Below are 19,961 nucleotides of genomic sequence, written 5' to 3'. Positions count from 1 at the left end.
GGGCATTGGATTTCTGACAGTCTCCTCTTTTCAGGCAATAAATCCATCTACCAGTCCAGACCAACGTGTGAATATCAGGCGACTCATCTGAAAGTTTAGTGTCCATTCCAGGTCACTCAATTCCAGCAATACAACCCGCTCCCACCAGTCCTTAATATGGACCTTCATCCACACGACACAAAAAGCTTGGCTTCCTGCACCCGTCTTTTTCTCATACCTTCCAGCAGTGGTATGCCTCTCTACTCAATTCATGGTGTTGCTTGAATAAGAGCGACACTTTGCACAAAAAAGCACGCACAGGAAATAATGGAACTCCATGTTGACAGGACATCAGGGAAGCGTCGGCATGTAAACACCATATAACGTCTCATGTAAACAGTCCACCAAATCTTTCAGTCAGAATGACAAAAGTGTACGTGTAATTATGACTAATGTCACACAGATGAGGATGGGTTCCCTTCTAAGTCTGGTTCTTTTCAAGGTCTCTTTCTCATTCCATCCCAGGGAGTTTTTCCTTTATCACTATCGCCACTGACTTGCTCATTAGGGATAGACTTATAGTGGAATAAACTTATATCAAGAACTACGAGAACGGATTAGGACTGCAATTAATATAAACTGTGTGCTACAATGGCTTAGAGGAAGAGTTCTACATTTAAGTGTCAATTGCTGAAATGTACACATCAGCAATGATAAAACTGTAATAAATGGACATTCGGTGCCCCCCAGATGAGAATGTGTTCTCTATATCAATATAATACCATCTCTGGGCGGTTTGCCATTGCCACAGTTGCCACTGGCTCACTCATTAAGGATACACTTATAGGAAATAAACTTATAAATTCAAACTTTACAACCCTTTTAACTCTGTAAAGCTGCTTTAGGACAATATCCATTTTTAAAAGCGCACACTACAAATAAAGGTGAAATGAATTATAGGCACTCACATATAAATTCATATTTTATAACCACTTAATCGCTGTGAAGCTGCTTTGGGACAATGTCTATGGTTGAAAAGTGCAATAGAAATCTAACGGAATTGAATTGTATTTTGTCGTTCTTGTAAGAAGTCGAGTCAAGTCGGCTTTTATTGTCATTTCAACCATATATAGTGAAGTACACAGTGAAACAAGCAACGGTCACCCATGGTGCTCCGTTAAACAACATAACGCAAAATAACAGCTGCACAAAACTAACCAGGACTTGACAAAATGCAATGTAGCAACATTTAGTGCAGAAAGAACATCAGACAGTGAGATGGTAGACACTGGATCACAGCGGTTTTTACGCTGAGCTACAGCTGAGACTCCATTTACTCGTTAGGAGATTTATGAGCTGCACCAACAAGAAAGCCAATCAGTTCCAGGCGTACAGACGAGGAGGCGGAGTAAAGGACAAGAGTTGGACCCTACCTTTGGTCAAACGTTTTAATGGTAGAAGTGTCCCTTAAAAAAAAGTCCATGGAGGATGTCTTATTAATTCTAAGATCAATTTGTGGTGGATTGTTTTACTTCGCCTGGTTTGGGTTTGCCAAAATCTGATCCGATTCTAATCCCAATGCTTATATCCCAGTTAATTTTATGCACCCAATGTGTTTGAGTGTCGACTTGTTTTCTGTGAGAATGTCCGTGTGAGAACGTCACTGACCGAGTCTGCGCTCCAGAAAGATTAATTGGACAGTTGTTTAAAAGCCCCAAGTGAACAATTTAAATTCACCACTAATTAAAATGAAGCAAAATGCTGTGGTGTGTTAACAAAGCCATTTTGATTTGTACTCAGAACAAAGGGTCCCTCCAGTTTGAGGACAAGTGGGATCTGATGCGCCCGATCGTCCTCAAGTTACTTCGCCAGGAGTCAGTAACTAAGCAGCAGTGGTTCGATCTTTTTTCGTAAGAACTTGATGCTGATTATCAGACTTTAAAATGACTAAGTTATCTGAATCCTCACTCTTATTGCTTTGTCTTATGTTTTTTGTTGTTGTTTTTTTTTTTCCTTCCTCAGAGATGTTCATGCAGTCTGTCTATGGGATGACAAAGGCCCAGCAAAGATTCATCAGGCTCTCAAGGAGGACATATTAGATTTTATAAAGCAAGCCCAGGCGGTAAGGAAGATCTTCCTGCTTTTGTTTTTGTATATTTGTTTATTTTAGTAAAAAAAAAAAAAAAACATCAAGCAATGTTTAAATGATTTAAATCAGACCTAAACCACTTTTGTATGTCGTCGATTTTTGGATCCTGATCCAAAAAAGGTGCCATATGACATGAGTGAGAATGGGCAGCTTGTCATGCGTGATCAAATGGAGAACAGCAACCGTGGCAACTATATTCAGTGAAAGGTTGAATAGTTGGTGATTTACGTGATGTTTAGAAAACTGCCTTGTGTTTTAAGCAGAAATGGGGAAAGTGTTTTTGGACACAATCAGTGATGAAGTAGTCGTTTCCTATATTTGTGTGAATCCCTCCACACAGTGGTCATATTGCTCCTGGCTACTGTCCTGTACCGACTCATCACTAAGTGTAGCAGTGGCAGCAGTAGGTGCAAAAGCTAGCCATCTGGCCTTTTTCTTCACCTTCATGTGCATGACCAGATCATGTGCAGCCAATGAGCAAACAGAAAAGATGGTGCTTGTAACTTGCGTTACAGGTAAAACTATAACTTACCGTCATCAGTGAATGGTGCAACTAGCTTTATATTTTCACTCCCATTTGTAACTTCTGCACTAGGTTCCCTGGTGGTCTAGTGGTTAGGATGCGGCGCTCTCACCACTGCGGCCCGAGTTCGATCCCCGGTCAGGGAACCAACCCCAGCCATTAGGGTTGCACAAGCCTTAGTGCCGGTCCCAAGCCCGGATAAATGGGGAGGGTTGCGTTAGGAAGGGAATTCAGCTTAAAAACATGCGGATGGTCCGCTGTGGCGACCCCTAATGGGAGAAGGCGAAAGAAAGTTTATTTGTAACTTCTGCACTATGGCGATCCATATTCGCACTAAAGTTCAACTTTTCATGTCGCCGGACATGCCGATATCTAGCCTCCACCCGTTTCTGTCACTCACATCAGCCAAAGTTGTCGGCTCTTATTGGAAATAATAGTCTCCACTAAGTCAAACAGACTGCCGTACCCGTCCCACTCATTGCAACTAGGGGCAGTGGTAGTCCAGTGGTTAAGGCTCTGGGTTACTGATCACAAGGTCAGCGGTTCGAACCCCAGCACAGCCAAGCTACCACTGTTGAGCCCTTGAGCAAGGCACTTAACCCTATCAGCTCCAGGGGCGCCGTACCATGGCTGACCCTGCGCTCTGACCCCAGCTTCCAGATGAGTTGGGGTATGCGAAAAAACTAGAAATTTCCCCACTGTGGGACGAATAAAGGTTAAATTATTATTATTATTAATTATTATTATTATATTTCCTGACATCAAAGAAGATGGGTGGCTCCAAAACCGATTGCTGCTCTGCTACAAATGAATACAGTAATCTCCCGTTTATCCGCGGTTAACGGACACCACCGCAAAAATGCTATTTTATCTATACAGTACTGTACTGTTAACATTTTACTTCATTTTGTAATTCATAATTATATTTTTATCCATAAATTTCATTATTTCAACATAAAACTCCCAACATAAAAACAAAAATAAAAACAATTCCCAACAGGATTTTTTGGTCTAGTCCGGGAAAATCAGGCAAATAAATTAGTTATGTGGCAAATGGAATTCCGCGATAAACCGGGGTGCGAGATTCGAACCGCGGCAAAGCGTGGGATTACAGTACATCAATCATGTTACTATGTAATCGACTGCTTATAACTTGTATCAGAAACAAGCACAAACCCAACCTAATGAACAATCTGCAATGTCTTGAAGTGCAAATCGATTTAACGCAACTGATGGGAACAATTATTTATTGACAGTCGAGCCATCTAGTAATAACAGGATCTATGTAGAATAAATTAGATTAACATTAGGACCTGACATTTCCAGGTGCTACACTGTAAGAGGAAGAAATTTGCTTATCTTGTGTTAATTTAATTTCTGTCAGCGCTCGAATGTTTATCATGGAGGAGGTAAGCAAACATTAGCATTGATATATCACACTGAAGCAGATTCTGGATTAGGGCTAGAGCTTCATTGTTTTCTTTAAAATCATTTTGCACAATCTCCACTAATCCTGAGGCATTGTCAAACCTCGTGCTTTTCAGAGGGTGCTCAGTCACCAAGATGATACAGCCCTCCTCAAGGCTTACATCGTGGAGTGGAGGAAGTTCTTCACTCAGTGTGATATACTACCTAAGCCATTTTGCCAGCTCGAGATCACTCTGATGGGGAAACAAGGCAGCAACAAGAAGTCCAACGTGGAGGACAGTATAGTGCGCAAGGTGAGGAAGGAGTCAGCAAAAGATCCGGAGCCGTTGGCTCAGCGTTTAATGCTTAGTGCTTTGCATTATGTTTGACCTTTGTTTTTCCTTCTCTGTCAATTCCTAGCTGATGTTGGACACTTGGAACGAATCAATTTTTTCCAATATCAAGAACAGGCTGCAGGACAGTGCAATGAAGCTGGTCCATGCTGAAAGACTTGGGGAGGCCTTTGACTCTCAGCTGGTCATCGGGGTGCGCGAGTCTTATGGTAAAGACAAAGCATTTAAACATTTTCATAATTTTTCTCAAAAGTAATAAATAGTGGAGGTGATGTATTTGTTTTGAGGGATTATTGTTGTTGTTTTTTTTGTTGCTAAAAATTGTATATATATCTAGGGTATAAGGGTTTAGGGTCTAATGCCAGTGGTGCGTGTTTATTATGTGATGAATAACACACAACAGATTATGCTGTTAAACCAAAATAATGCATTAGGTCTGTTGTTATAGAGGGAGCACATACCTTTTAATCTATTGTTCATGATATCCACATTCATAGTGTATTTAGGTGAGCGTGTGCATGAACTCTATACTCTCATTAAGATCCCTAATGTCACCGTTTTTGCAGTAAACCTGTGTTCCAACCCTGATGATAAGCTGCAGATCTACAGGGATAACTTTGAGAAGGCCTACCTGGACTCCACTGAGAGGTTTTACAGGACACAGGCTCCTTCCTACCTGCAGCAAAACGGAGTACAAAACTACATGAAATATGTAAGAGGTTTATTCAAGCAGTAAGTTATAATTCTGTGTGGACATTTGATTGTAAATATCAAATGATATAACTGCCTCTTTTATACAAGTTGCAAGGTATGATACGTATATGAAACATCTTCACAGATCCTTCACAGACTCCACAGTGAGTCTGAATTCTGACAGTGTCGATTATTCACGATAGAAAGCCAAGATGTGAAGACTATAATCTCTATAACCTGTCTATCAGAATAGCTAATGCACATTTTTTCAAGTCCCTGCAGAGATGCACATATTAGTCTTTGATTTCCCCGGTTGGTAGCTGTTGTATGATATAAGAGCCGACTGGTAGAAAGTGAATTAGTCACAAATAAATTATTGGGGAATACATTTCCATTAATGTTCTAATATTACCTGCAATTAAATTGTACGGTAGCCTGTTGTACATGATTGTCAGCAGGTTTAACTGGTAATATGGTTGACACTTTTGTTTAAATAAGGTAATGCACCTTTCAAATGACCTTAAAATATCTAAAAACTTAAGCATTTCAACTTTATAACCTCTTTATCTCTGTAAAGCTGAGCATTATTTGCTGCAGCGTTATGCTTTCCCTTCATTAAAAGCCGTTCCAGCATGCTCCGATCGAATCCCCGTAGGCATGCTTCAAAATAAAGCAGAAAGCTTTACCAGAAGAGCGAAGGTTTTTGGAAGAGCAAAGGGAGATTAATACGGACCAGCATGTTCAAAAACAACTTGTGATGTCAAGTGTGTGGCCATATAAACTGTAATAGTAATTACATAACTGCCCTTTTTTCATTCTTGTGATTTGTATAATCACTTGTGATTTTATTTATTTTTTCTTCCCCGTTTGTCATCCGTGTCACTCGCAGGCAGACGCTAAATTAAGGGAGGAAGAAAAACGTGCACTACGCTATTTAGAGACACGACGCGAATGTAACTCTGTTCAAGCAGTGAGTATTTAGACTGCGTCCTCTGTGCTATCTTTTCACTGAGATAATATTTGAAACCATAAGCATTGAAATGTAAAATGACCAAATTAGAAATCATCTTTCTTTTCAGCTTATGGAATGTTGTGTTAATGCACTGGTGACGTCATTCAAAGAAACGATCTTAGCAGAATGTCCAGGCATGATTAAACGCAATGAAACTGACAGTGAGTATCAGAACCACTGATTAACTAGATTTCCTTTTGAGCATTGGTCTTCTTGTTGCTATAACGATTCAAATTACAATTACAGAGCTTCACTTGATGTTCTCACTGATGGATAAAGTACCCAGTGGAATTGAACCCATGCTTAAAGATCTGGAGGAACACATCATCAGTGCTGGTCTGGCCGACATGGTTGCTGCTGCTGAGACTATCACGACAGTGAGTGGAGAAAAAAAAAACCACTGTGCTTATTATTACTGTTGATATGGTCTGAATTATGAATGGTATCTTAAATATCTTTACTCTCTGGTCAAAAATTTGTGTTTAGGACTCTGAGAAGTACGTGGAGCAGCTTCTCACTCTGTTCAACCGCTTTAGTAAACTTGTAAAGGAGGCGTTCCAGGACGATCCTCGGTTCCTCACAGCCAGAGATAAAGTGAGTCCATTTGAAGTTCCTACATTTATTACAAATTTGAATACAGAATTTTTCATTTTAATACAAAATGATTGATTACTGCACACTAGGGCTGAGTGATAGTGTGCTGTTTCTAAGTCTAACACACAATGGACGCTAATCCTTGATAGATGGCGATATTGCTCATATTTAACAGCTTGTAAAGTGACAAATAGTACAGAATTTATAGTATTCTGAATTGTATAACTTGTGATTTGTGTCACCTAAAAGTTTCTCTATTTGGATATCCCATCTTGTCTCCACAAAAGGGTGTTATAATATGATTTTATTTTATTTATACAGTATATATCTCATACCTAGTGAACAGGGATGGTAACATCTGTCTATTGGCTTAAAATGTATCGAAGCGAAGACGTGTGCATCAGATACAAATTGGTTTCGCACTGCATCGTTTTTAACATATTTACCATCGGTAAAAAAATATTTTTATATATATAATTATTAGTAGATGCGCTGTACTTTTATTAGTTAGAAAGTGAACAATCATTTGTGACCAATATTGACAATCATGTACATTGATTTCTCCTCGCTAAACAGTTTCTCAACCCGCGTTCTCTCTGCACCAATGCTGCTACGTGAATATGACCCGAGGCGTGTCCTGAGATTCACGTAGAATATAGATTAACATTGCAGTAGTAGAGGTAACAGGAACAGAATGTCTGGTTTTATTTAATCTATTTATTTTATTTTTTGCACTACGGAAGTCAGACGCCACTTCTGAGTAAATTTAGGATTTGCTGTCTGTCTGAACCAAAGAAAGAAAAGAAAACTATCTGTACCATAATGAATTGCATAGAATCATATTTTTTTCCATTGTATCACAATCGAAATTGATTCGCACTGCATCGTAAAAGGGTGAATTGAATCACATTGGTTAGCTGCTCATATGTACCTTTTAATGTATGTTATCAATGGCTATGCTTCGAATTGCGAATCGCATCGGCCTCGGTTATGGAGATGCACATCTCTACTAATAAAGACTGCTTTCTGTTCCCCCCATAATGGTGGCCATTAAATGCCAAAGTATGAAAAGGTGATTATATAACACCCTGTACATTTTCTGTAGGCATACAAAGCAGTTGTGAATGATGCCACAATATTTAAGTTGGAGCTACCTATGAAACAAAAGGGGTGAGTGAGCAAAGCAAAGTTCTGGCTCCTTCTTGACCATTTTGAACTATTTGTATAGCTTGCTTTGTCCACAAGTTAAAATGATTTAGTAATTCAGCTGTGTACTTGTACACAGAGTGGGCCTCAAAACACAACCTGAGTCCAAGTGTCCAGAGCTGCTAGCCAACTACTGTGACATGCTGCTGAGGAAGACGCCACTCAGCAAGAAGCTGACCTCTGAGGAGATAGAGCTGAAGCTCAAAGAAGTGGTAAGGATCTCTAAAAACAGGCTGAGGACCTGAGGTTTTTCTGAGGATGCCAGACCTAAACCTGTCTTTCTCTTTGTAGTTGCTGGTGCTTAAATATGTCCAGAATAAAGACGTGTTTATGAGGTACCATAAAGCCCACCTGACTAGGAGGCTAATTCTGGACATCTCGGCTGACAGCGAGATTGAAGAGAACATGGTTGAATGGCTCAGGGTAAAGGACAGTGATGATGCTATAATTATTTTACTTAATCATAAAGAGACAGAATTGTAATTCTCTATTCCTATGCAAATTCTCAATTTTGAGATCATAATTAGGTTTTAATTACCAATATCCTTTCTCTCATTCCGTAGGAAGTTGGTATGCCGGCCGATTATGTCAACAAGCTAGCTAGAATGTTCCAAGACATCAAAGTCTCAGAGGATCTAAACCAGGTGTTCAAGGAGATGCATAAACACAACAAGCTTGCTTTACCAGGTGACTTCAAAACACAGGCATTTCATTCATGTCCAAACAGAAAACAAGTGTCGTTCTCATGCTGTCCTTCCTTCTGTGGTGCAGCTGACTCCGTAAATATCAAGATCCTGAATGCTGGAGCATGGTCACGTAGCTCAGAGAAGGTCTTTGTTTCACTACCCACTGAGCTGGAGGACCTTATTCCCGAAGTCGAAGACTTTTACAAGAAAAATCACAGTGGCAGGAAGCTGCACTGGCACCACCTTATGTCCAATGGCATTGTGAGTTGGGTTGTATTTTTGTTTCTGTTTATAAGTTTACTTGAAGCTGTGCCTGCAGAGAAGAAGATCATCTTCCTGTTTGTTTGTTTGTTTGCCACAGATCACATTTAAGAATGAAGTGGGTCAATATGACTTAGAGGTCACAACTTTCCAGCTGGCTGTTCTTTTTGCCTGGAACCAAAGACCCAGAGAGAAGATCAGCTTTGAGAACCTGAAGCTTGCCACTGAGCTACCTGATGCAGAGCTGAGACGCACACTCTGGGTGAGGGCTAAAAGTGTTACAATTATACAATGCATTGAAAAAAAGCATTAGATACCCTCTCTTCGTTTTGTTACATTACACCATAACTTGAACATTGATTGTCAATCTGCATAAAATACTCCATAAATGAATAATTTTCTTTCAGTATTATGAATTCGGTGCTATAAATTCCTTATAATATGTACATTCAGTTTGCTGGAACATCATTTGGATAGGCAAATGTCTGCCTAGCAGAGTAGAGTTACAACCCAAAGGAATTGTCTACAGACCCAGAAACCCTGCAGCTTTGAGCATCCTGAAGAACACTGGGTGCTTCTATCATTCTTAAATAGAAGAAGGCAATTCCTATAACATATGGCAATAAAGTTGAACTGAACCCAGCGAAACCGAGCCAATTCTGAAAAAGGGGGGAAAAAATTATAGTCAGGCAAGTGACCAAGAACCTGAGGTCACTCTGATAAAGCTCCTGAGGTTCTGTTTTGCAGAGAAATGTAAGAACCCGACACAAGGGTTCACCCTTTATTTATAGTTGACTGGCCAGACAGAAATGGCTTATTAGTAAAAGGCATGTGACTGCATATTTGGAGTTTGTCAAAAGGCTTCTAAAGGATTCTTGGGTCATTAAAAAAGCAATCATCAAATCAAGATTAAACACTCCTAGACTTTTGAAGGGAAGCAGATTTATCATGACTAATTCCATCCATATTCTGCAGCACATTGCCCTGATGTAAGGAGGCAGGGGCTGGTCAGTAATATTGGGGAAAATTAGGAAACTTCTGACTTCCTTGAGATGACAGTGACATGCAACACAGCTGAAGGATTGGCTACCATTAATGCTCTTGAGGATACCAGAGAGCAAACTTGAACCTGATTGAAAATCTCATTTCTGAAGGAACTCAAAAATAGTGGTACTGCAACTGTTCCCACGCAACCTGACAGAGCCTGCAAGGTTCTTCCGAGAATTGCTGCTAAGGTGTTAACAAAATCTTATGCAAAAATCATACCTCAGTTTCTTAATGTTAATTGTTTTATTATTATTATTATAAAACTACTGAATCATGAAAATGTGCTAAAATTAAATCAATATAAATATTCATTATATTAATAGATATAATTTAATAAATGATACATTATAGTTAGTACATATAATATCGCTTCCTCAATGCAGCTTCCAAATTCTCGCGTGTGAAAACAAACCACACGTGGTTTCAGCGATTCGCCTCTAGAGGCCGCTCTTGTAATGACAGCGGACCTTCCCAGCCGCTCCAGCAACAGAGGGTAAAACTAGTGGTATGGTTTTTATTGCAGATAGTACCAGCAATCAACTATTGGTGCCGGTTGATCAGCAAAACTGATTAATCCTGTTGGGATCCACACCAACTGTTAAGTCGTTCTTAAGAACATTTCCATGGTTGGCGTTTGCCAGATGCCCTTATCGAGAGTGATTTACTGTTATCTCATTTATACAGCTAAGAAGTTGAGGGTTGTGCAGTCAACAAAAAGTCCAACATTTAAACTTTTGGCCTACGACTTCTTAATTATGTAGCTGGTGAACTTAAGTGCCATGTAGACTTTTGACTTTTATTTTAGCTGTTTGTTTCTCTCTCCCTTTAGTCTCTTGTTGCCTTCCCAAAACTTAAACGGCAGGTGCTTTCATACGAACCTCAAGTGAGCTCTCCCAAAGACTTCACAGACAGTACATTGTTCTTCGTTAATCAGGAATTCTCCTTGATGTATGTATCTCTTGTTGTTTATTCAATTATTTTATTTTTATTGTCTACATTGATTGATTAATCAGGTAAAATGTGTTGAGTCCTGGTGATACAGTATTCATTGTTTGGCTCATCAGAAAAAACTCCAAGGTGCAGAAGAGAGGGAAGATTAACCTGATTGGCCGCCTTCAGTTGACTACAGAGAGAATGAGAGAGGAGGAGAATGAAGGAATAGTTCAACTTAGAATATTAAGAACACAGGTATGTAATCATTTTGAGAGGAATAATGTACAGAATGGCTGCAAGTTGTTTCATATACATATAATGATGTTAATTCATATTCAGGGGCAGGGGTCTTCAGCTGGCAGAGCATGGTTCAGCGCCTACAGCTCTTGTTGCTACACAAACTTCTAGAGGGTTACATACAAAAAACATTGCCTTAGTTATATAAGATAATTTCGCCTGCAATGGGCTGCTGGGTTTTTCACAAAGGGAGATTTGTTTTGTTACAATTTCTTTCTCAATTCTCACTTTCGTTGTTGCAGGAGGCCATTATTCAAATAATGAAGATGCGAAAGAAGATCACTAATGCCCAGCTGCAGACCGAGCTGGTGGAGATCCTGAAAAACATGTTCCTTCCCCAGAAGAAGATGATCAAAGAGCAGATCGAGTGGCTGATTGAGCACAAGTACATCAAGCGTGACGAGTCGGACATTAACACCTTCATCTACATGGCATAGCACTGAGGTTTTATGCTGGAAATGCTTATCGTTCCAATCAAGATGAAGACAGTGAACATGCAGTGGCTCAGCGGTGGGAGAGGAGTGCTGACACAACGGAGCAACCACGCTGGCTGCTGATCTTCTCGTGGAGTGATGGGCTTGTTTTAAACGACAGTCACACACCAGAATAGCTTGTTTTCAAGAAAAATCCCTGCCTTACCTTACAGTAAAGAAACCTGAGATGAGGATGGGAGATTTCAATGGAAAAACACAAAAAAAAACAAAAAAAACAACACAAACTATATTTTTGCCAACAGGTAGTCAGTATGCATGGTGGGTGGTTTGCCTTTTTTGTGAGTGTCGACATCAACAGCATGCTGTCGGTGGGAATCATCAGAGGACTTGCTGTGTGTGTGTGTGTGTGTGTGTGTGTGTGTGTGTGTGTGTGTGTGTGTGTCCGTCCGTCCGGCCTTGTCTGGTCCAGGCTGTGTCCACTCTTCTCCTCTCCAGCTCAGCTCTCAGCCTGGTTCAAAAGCTCACACTGCAGCCACATGGGAGCTCCGTCACCAGGACGGTGAACTGGATCGTTAGCACTTTACGCATTCTGCCACACATTCAGCATGGCCACGCGGCTATCTGTTCCGTGTTGCTCAGTTTGTTTTTTTGTTTTGTTTTTTGAGAACATGGTAAACTTCAGTAGTTGATGGTGAAATGTGCTGAAAGGCATCCATCTTGATATGACAGAAACGATCACTTCACCTCCCCTTTATTCCTTATTATTGTCTGCTCTCCATCATGCACAACGTCAGATACAGTTACGGTGTAATACTACATACACACTGCAGTTCCTCTGTACCACATGGGGTTTTGGTAGGCGTCTGTTCCGTTATCAGATTTGTTTTGTTTTGACTCGCCCTGAAGATACAGTTACTCTTCTTCCGTTGACCTTTCAAGCCTTTTAAGGACACTTCGGCTTCTCAGCGAGTTAATTCGGGGCAGCTGTGTTATTAAAAAAATAATAATAAATAAGTGTTAATGGAACGGTTTCATTTTCCCGAAGCGTCCCAACGACATTGGAGAAATTATATAAGGAACGTTTTTAGCGTATTTGACTCCATTATATAGGATGAGCTCCGTTTGACAGATATCATTACTCTGTTTTCTAAATGATCTTTTTTTTATATCCTTACACTTAAATGAATAAGAGCAATGTAACAGTCAAACCGTTTTTTTTTCTTTACCAGATTTATATGATGATAAGTGATCAGAGACAAATTGCTAAACTCGATTGAAAACCTAAATCATTTTAAACCTTATTTTGTTACTTCACACCAGTTGTTAGTTAGGTTGTATACACTGACCTTCACTAGGAAAGAGCTTTAAAGAATCTTTTTGAGAACTGAGATCACTGGGCCTGTGATAATAGAAAGAAAATCGAAGTAAATATCACATAAAGCAATACAAAGCACGTATGATACATTTCAAATCGGCATGTTCCGGTATCTTTTTTTGAGACTACTTTGAATTTGGGTACAGGGTTCAATTTGTACATGCTTTGTTCACCATCGATTATACAACATGGTATCATTTCAATGTGAAAACTTAATGGCCAGTCTCCCAGAGCAGACAGGAAAAACACAGACACACAGAGACTATTACTTTGTCTGTAAACGCAACAGATGGACACGTCATTCTTTCGTTCACCTTCAGTATGCACTTTATTCAGGTCGGGGTCACGCTGCGTTTGGAAACTATTTCTTAAGAACATTGGGTGCAAGATGGAAAAACAGCCTTTACTCTCACATGCACATACACTCGCTTATTCAGAGCTAGCATAGTGATTGTGGTGGGAGGAGCCTCAAAGAAACCCATACACCACTTGTGATTGGTGTGTAGGAATTTTTTCTTTTTTATTTTTTACATTATAAAATTGTTACATTTGGCATATATGGTATGATAGTAGGGTTTCCTAAGTAGAACGACACTATGATGATATTTCAATTTCTCTGAACTACCTAATGGGTGAATTGTTTCTTAAATCCACTATTTTTACAAGTAAATTTCTGTCATTAAGATTGAATGGAAATGCATTCAAATATAGAAATAACTAAGCAAATAATTACCCGAAGCGTTTTTATTTTTACCAAACAAGAAAGTAAATTCAGACACATTGTGAATATTCTCCAACTTGTTTTAATAACTTTGTGGTTGTTTAAGTGAAATCCATAGCGGACAGAGGATATTTAGAGAACGCTGAGATTAAAGCGGAAGAACGTTAAAAGTTGTCGTTATCCAGTGTGTGTTAAACCCTACAACAATAGACCTTAAAGTTGCTTCGGTTGAACACTTGAGATCACAGAAACATCTTTGTCCGTGAAATCCTGGCGTCGTTTTCCAGCACCTTTTTTTTTTAAATCATCATGAGAGCTTTCAGAGGCTGATTGTGTTTGTATGTGTCTTGTTCTCTTTTCACACTCCTCCCACTTCATCCGCATGTGAAAAGGCTGCAGTGAAACATATAATCAGTATTCACTTTCTTTCATGTCCTACGAGTCGAGTTGAATGAACAATTTTCAGTGTTATGTGCCGAGTGAGTGAGTGAGTAATTTTCTGCACTTGACAGTTTTGTCTTTAGGAAAATGATGGCAAGAAATTGATGTATACTTGGTGTGAAACTGCACCAACGTGACAAAAGAATAGAAACGTATTCATTTACTTATTAAACATGCATTACTGCCTAGGATCATCTACATCTCTGAGTTGCGAAGACCTGACAGCTGTATCTATAAAGACTTGGGTTTTTTAATCCCCTGCTGAATTCACGTGAATGTGAGTAAGTGAGTGGAGCTGTGGGGCGCTCGAGTGGATGTTCATCGTGCAGTCAGGGTGAACCGGTTTGGTGTACACCATATGTTTATTTCTCTTCACTTAAGTTTTTTTTTATGTTGTATAATTTATTTCCTTGCAAAATAAAGACGTCTTTTAAAGGAGGCTGATTCAGCTTTAATGATGGTTTAATACACTACATCTACATCTTTTTTTAGCACAAGTTCACACTGATCAGAAGTATGCGCATCACATCAGAAACCTGACAATGCATCTTTTCTGCTGTGTAAATCAGCAGAAATACATCTAGACTGCTTTCAAGTCTATCATATAGATACTTGAAGATATTTCAACGATACACTGTATATCATATACGATTATGAGGAGGTTTGCGTTGGGTTTGATGACACTTTATTGTCTAGAAATACCGTATAAATATCAAACCGATCAAAAGAACAACCTGATACCTGAGAGAATACCTCAGATAAGTGTGCTGTGACATGATGCATCACAAGATTGATATAAACGACGTTATATTGTAATTATTCTTATTTGGATCTTCATTTGTTTGTAATACACAATAAATGATTTCAAAAACAGCACTTGCTGAGCCAGTATTTTGTTCTAAAACAGCTAAGAGGAATGCTCATAGTTTGGATTAGATTAGATTAGATTCAACTCTATTGTCATTACACATGTACAAGTACAAGGCAACAAAATGCAGTTTGGGTCTAACCAGAGTGCTGATATTGCATATACATCTGTAAATTACTGTTTATAGTCCTATAATACCATTCTATGACTATAAACAGTAATTTACAGATGTATATGTACTATGAACATAATATACAGATGATTATATATGTACTATGAATATAATATACAGATAAATATATATGTACTATGAATATAATGAATATAATATACAGATGAAGATATACAGATATTACAGTACAGTATTACTTGTATTTGAAACAAACATACTGATATTCAATTGTATTCATTTTTATAGCACTTTTAACAATGAACATTTTAGAAACATCCTTACAGAGATAAAAAAAAAAGATTGTACACTTACCTTTTAATTCATTAATTAGCCCATAAGTTTATCCTTAATGAGTGAGTCAGTGGTAAAACCTAGAGTGGATCCAGACTCAATAGAGAAACCTGTCCACATCTGGGTGAAACCAAATGTCTATTCATTACTGCTCCATTACTGCTGAGGTTATCACCTGTTGACTTGAATGTAATTATCCAAACAATCTTTGAAAGCGTTTGAAAGAGATATAGTTTAGATATACAGTACATCGTTTTAACTGCGAATTGTGTTCAAAGGACTAAAAATATATAATATATATATTTATAGTTTGTTTCACATGTAGCACTGGTGTTTCAACATTTAGATGGGTTTTAAAATAATGAGCTGAATACAAAAAATTGCTTATTAGATATCGAAAATAATTGTAATATACACCGATCAGACACACGTAGCATTAAAACCACCAGCCTAACATCCTGCTTGTGCAACCAAAACAGTCCTGACCCTTTAATGTGTTTTGTGGTATCTGTCACTAAGGCATTTGCAGCAGATCCTATAAGTTATGAGGTGAGGCCTTCAAAGTGCGGATTAGTTTGTGTAGGACATCGCACAGATGCGTGATCTGATTGAGATCTGAGGAAACGGCAAAGTAAACACGCTGAACTTTTTGTCATGTTACTTCTGAACAATTTTGGAAAAGTGGCAGAGGGCATTATCTTGATTAAAGAAAGACCACTGCTATAAAGGAATGCAATTTTAGATTTAGTGCATAGGAAGTGGTACTTATTATCCACATCAATGCTATGAAAGGCTATGACCCAAGGTTTCATCACACTGTCTCTGTTGGCTTGTATTATTCCCATAGTGCATCCAGGTGGTATGATGTTACTGAGCAACCCAAGAACTATGAACATGTATTTGAGACTGTAATTAATATAAATAGTCCCCGACAATGGTTTAGAACTGGAATGTGCATGAATGTGCATGTCCCTAAACAGTGAGGGAACTATAATGCATGGACGTTCGGTGCTTCCAAAATAAATATGGGTTCCCTTTCGAGACTGGTTTTCTCTCAATGTTTCCTCCTAATACCATCTCAGGGAGCCACTGTCACCACCGCCTTGCTCATTAAGGATATATGGACTTATAAATACTAAACTTGAAGACATACATTAACATTAAAATAATATTTTATAAGCTATTTATCTCTCTGAAGCTGCTATGGGACAATGTCCATTGTTAAAAGTGCTATACAAATAAAACTGGATATAATGTAATGAAATTATTTACATTTGCACCATTTAGCAGACACCCTTGTCCAGAGCGACGTACAAACGTGCTTTGAGTCTCTAGCAATGAATAGATCTACACTGGTACGCTGGATTATCAGCCTACAACTCTGTTAAGAGTTTTTCTTTTTTAACAAAGCAAACTTAGAAAGTGCTAATTTAAGTGTTTCAGGAAGAGGTAGGTCTTCACCCGTCGCATGAAGATAAACAGGGACTTAGCTGTATAGACATCTAGTGGAAGTTCATTCCACCACCTTGTTGCCAGGACAGAGAAGAACCTTGAAGTATACTTACCTCTCTCTCTCAGTCGAGTTAAACTTGCTCCTAAAGTTCCAGTGACCACTGTTCCTGCCCCTCCCCCCCTCCGTGAATCTTCCCACTTCGTCCAGGCCTGCCTCTGGATAGTGTTCTCTTCGACTGGAGGCCACTCTGTGCAGCTTGGGACGGTTTCTCATCAACGCCTTGGGTGGTTCCATGAAATTCCGGAATAAGAACGGGCGCTTTGAGGATGGATTGGACTGTAGTTAATGTACACAGTCTCCTACACTGACTCAGGACTACTTTTTGCTTCTGATCATCATCACTGTATCCCGCAACATCGTATATCTGCTATAAAAGGACATTCGGTGCAACCCAGATTAGAATGGGTTCCCTCTTGAGTCTGGTTCCTCTCAAGGTTTCTTCCTTATGCCATCTCGGGGAGTTTTTCCTTGCCACATTCGCCATCGGTTCACTCATCAGGAACAAACTTACTTATAAAGAACATATTCACTTTTTATCACCACATTATTTGTGTAAAGCTGCTTTGGGCCAATGTTGATTGTTAAAAGCGCTATACAAATAGAAATGAATTGAATTGAATTATCCTGAGAGAAGGTGGTACATTTGAGCAGTACTGGAGGATCTCAGACAGCGTGGTGTAGATGAGGTCTCTGAGGTAAGATGGTGCTGGTCTATTTTTTGCCTTGTGAGCAAGCATTGGTGTTTTAAATCTGATACGTGCAGCTGCTAAAAGCCAGTGGAGGGAGTGCAGCAGTGGGGTGGTGTGGAAGAACTTGGGCAGGTTCAACACAAGTGGCCCAGCTGTGTTTTGGATCATTTGCAGTGGACGAATAGCATTAAATGCAGACCTGCCAGCAGAGAGTTGCAGTAGTCCAGTCTCGAAATGACCTAGGGAGCCTGTGTAGACAGAAATGGTCGAATCCTTCTGATGTTGTAGAGAAGAAATCGACAAGAACGAGCCACATTTGCAAGATGTGAGGAGAAGGACAGTTGATTGTCTATAGTCACCCCAAGGTTGAGAGCAGTGGCTGAAGGGGAGAGCAGAGAGTTATGAAGAGTTATTCGGAGATCTTGACCTGGAGATGAATCACCTGGGATGAACAGCAGTTCTGTTTTGCTGGGGTTGAGTTTTAGTTGATGAGCACTAATCCATGTAAATATGTCTGCCAAGCATGCAGAGATCCAAGCAGTAGCTGTGGAGTTGAGAGTCATCAGCATAGCAGTGGTACAAAAACCCATGTGAGGATATGAATTCACCAATAGAGTGGGTATAGAGGGAGAAACTATTCTCACATGCCCAATGTAGATAATTTCAGAGGTGGATAAGGATCAGCATGGGCACACTTGTCTGCAGTCAGGTTGCATGGCCGTCATCCCAGAAGGAAGCCTCTTCTGAAGCTGGCTCAAAAGAAAGCACACAAACGGTTTGCTGAAGACAACCTGCCCAAGAGTATAAATTACTGGAACCATGTCCTGTGGTCCGATGAGACTAGGATAAACCTGGCTCAGATTATGTCCAGCATATGTGGGGACGCCCTGGTCAGGAGTACAAAAATTGTACAAAAAAATTGTGTCTTGCCTACAGTCAAGCATGGTGGTGGTAGCATCATGGTCTGGGGCTGCATGAGTGCTGCTGGTACTGGTGAGCTGTGGTTCATTGAAGAAAACATGGATTCCAACATGTACTGTGACATTCTGAAGCAGAACACGATGACCTCCTTTCAGAAACTGGGACGACCAGCAGTTTTCCAACATGAAACGTGGAGAAGCGTGGAGAAGCGACATGTGTCTGACATCCAGCAGCTCCGTGATGTCATTATGAGGGAGTGGAAGAGGATCCCAGCAACAACCTGTGCAGCTCTGGTGAATTCTATGCCCTGGAGGATTAAGGTGGTGCTGGATAAACAGTGGTTCACACACACAATATTGACACTTTGGACACAGTTTTGAAATGTTCACTTAGGGTGAACTCACTTTTGTTGCCAGTTATTTAGACAATAATAACTGTATGTTGAGTTTTTTTTTTTTACAGAGGACAGTAAATCTGTAGTGCTATACACATTGACTACTCTAAAATATATCCAAGTTTCATTTCCATAGTATTGTCCCTTGAGAAGATATGCTAAAATTGTTGCTGAAATGCGAGGGGTGTACTCACTTTTGTGAGATACGGTATATACATTGTGTTCAATGTTAGTTTAGCTGTGAGTCTTCTTGTAGACACCTAGAACAGGTATGGATAAACAGCTTGAAAGTTTTATTATGCTTTTAAAGTTATAGTGCATTTTGGACATGAAAGCTGGTGAATTGAACAGAAAAGTATGCGTTAAAAATTCCTTTTAGTAGGAAATAATGTACATTAATGAGTAAAACACCCTTATATACGCCACCTAAATGTGGGCCAATGAAAGTTTACTAATTTGCATCTACAAACCATCATGCAATGCGGTAATTCTTAAACACAATTTTTGCTTTTATATAAAACGTATTATGTTGTCCTTTTTACAGAATGGTATACATGATTTATATTCATGTCTTAGGCAAGATAATGTACCGAATTTGTCGTTACTTACCATCAGTGCAACATTTGTTAGATTGTTGTGGTATATATTTCCGTGTTGCTGACTCTCTCGATTGCCCGGATGAACCTCGGTGGTCCGGGGTGCAGGCTTCAAACCTGTAGCTGCTTAGCGGCAGAGTGGTTCAATTCCACCTTTCGGGCGAATTTAAGAGATTAACAATTTTCACTTCAAGTTTCTAAACTGTCAAGAAACCTAGGATTAGATCTCACTTTAAAGGGGTTGAGATCATTGTTTTATAAAACATTTAGAACGAGATACTCAAAGAAATATTAGGGAAAATCGCATACATTTAATCTTGTAGTATTCAGTTTTACAGTAAATCATTTATTCGTCTAAAAATATTTTTTCCCCAATAATTTCCAATGAATGCACCACCCGGATGAG

The 19,961-nt window shown here is 39.4% G+C and overlaps 1 protein-coding gene and 1 non-coding gene across 2 annotated transcripts in view; both read left to right on the top strand.

The window, feature by feature from the left end:
- The window catches only part of cul5a (cullin 5a), a 16,250-nt gene extending 1,700 nt beyond the window's left edge, over positions 1-14,550 (top strand). The window contains exons 2-19 of the mRNA XM_046862997.1: positions 1,780-1,889; positions 2,002-2,101; positions 4,196-4,372; positions 4,479-4,620; positions 4,978-5,123; positions 5,994-6,074; positions 6,184-6,277; positions 6,363-6,493; positions 6,603-6,710; positions 7,816-7,880; positions 7,996-8,128; positions 8,208-8,339; positions 8,480-8,603; positions 8,688-8,863; positions 8,964-9,125; positions 10,740-10,858; positions 10,975-11,098; positions 11,383-14,550. Coding sequence (XP_046718953.1) covers positions 1,780-1,889; positions 2,002-2,101; positions 4,196-4,372; positions 4,479-4,620; positions 4,978-5,123; positions 5,994-6,074; positions 6,184-6,277; positions 6,363-6,493; positions 6,603-6,710; positions 7,816-7,880; positions 7,996-8,128; positions 8,208-8,339; positions 8,480-8,603; positions 8,688-8,863; positions 8,964-9,125; positions 10,740-10,858; positions 10,975-11,098; positions 11,383-11,577 — 2,319 coding nt within the window. The 3' untranslated portion in view covers positions 11,578-14,550. The remainder of the gene's footprint in view (positions 1-1,779; positions 1,890-2,001; positions 2,102-4,195; positions 4,373-4,478; positions 4,621-4,977; positions 5,124-5,993; positions 6,075-6,183; positions 6,278-6,362; positions 6,494-6,602; positions 6,711-7,815; positions 7,881-7,995; positions 8,129-8,207; positions 8,340-8,479; positions 8,604-8,687; positions 8,864-8,963; positions 9,126-10,739; positions 10,859-10,974; positions 11,099-11,382) is intronic.
- A 5,081-nt stretch (positions 14,551-19,631) lies between these two features.
- trnastop-uca lies at positions 19,632-19,718 on the top strand. The gene has a single exon. It is a non-coding gene; the product is annotated as a tRNA-Sec (tRNA).
- Positions 19,719-19,961: the final 243 nt, after the last annotated feature.

Source organism: Silurus meridionalis, chromosome 12 (assembly GCF_014805685.1).
Source record: "Silurus meridionalis isolate SWU-2019-XX chromosome 12, ASM1480568v1, whole genome shotgun sequence".
NCBI lineage: Eukaryota > Metazoa > Chordata > Actinopteri > Siluriformes > Siluridae > Silurus > Silurus meridionalis.
Note: the sequence above shows the minus strand (reverse complement) of the source record. Positions and strands in the feature narration are given on the sequence as shown.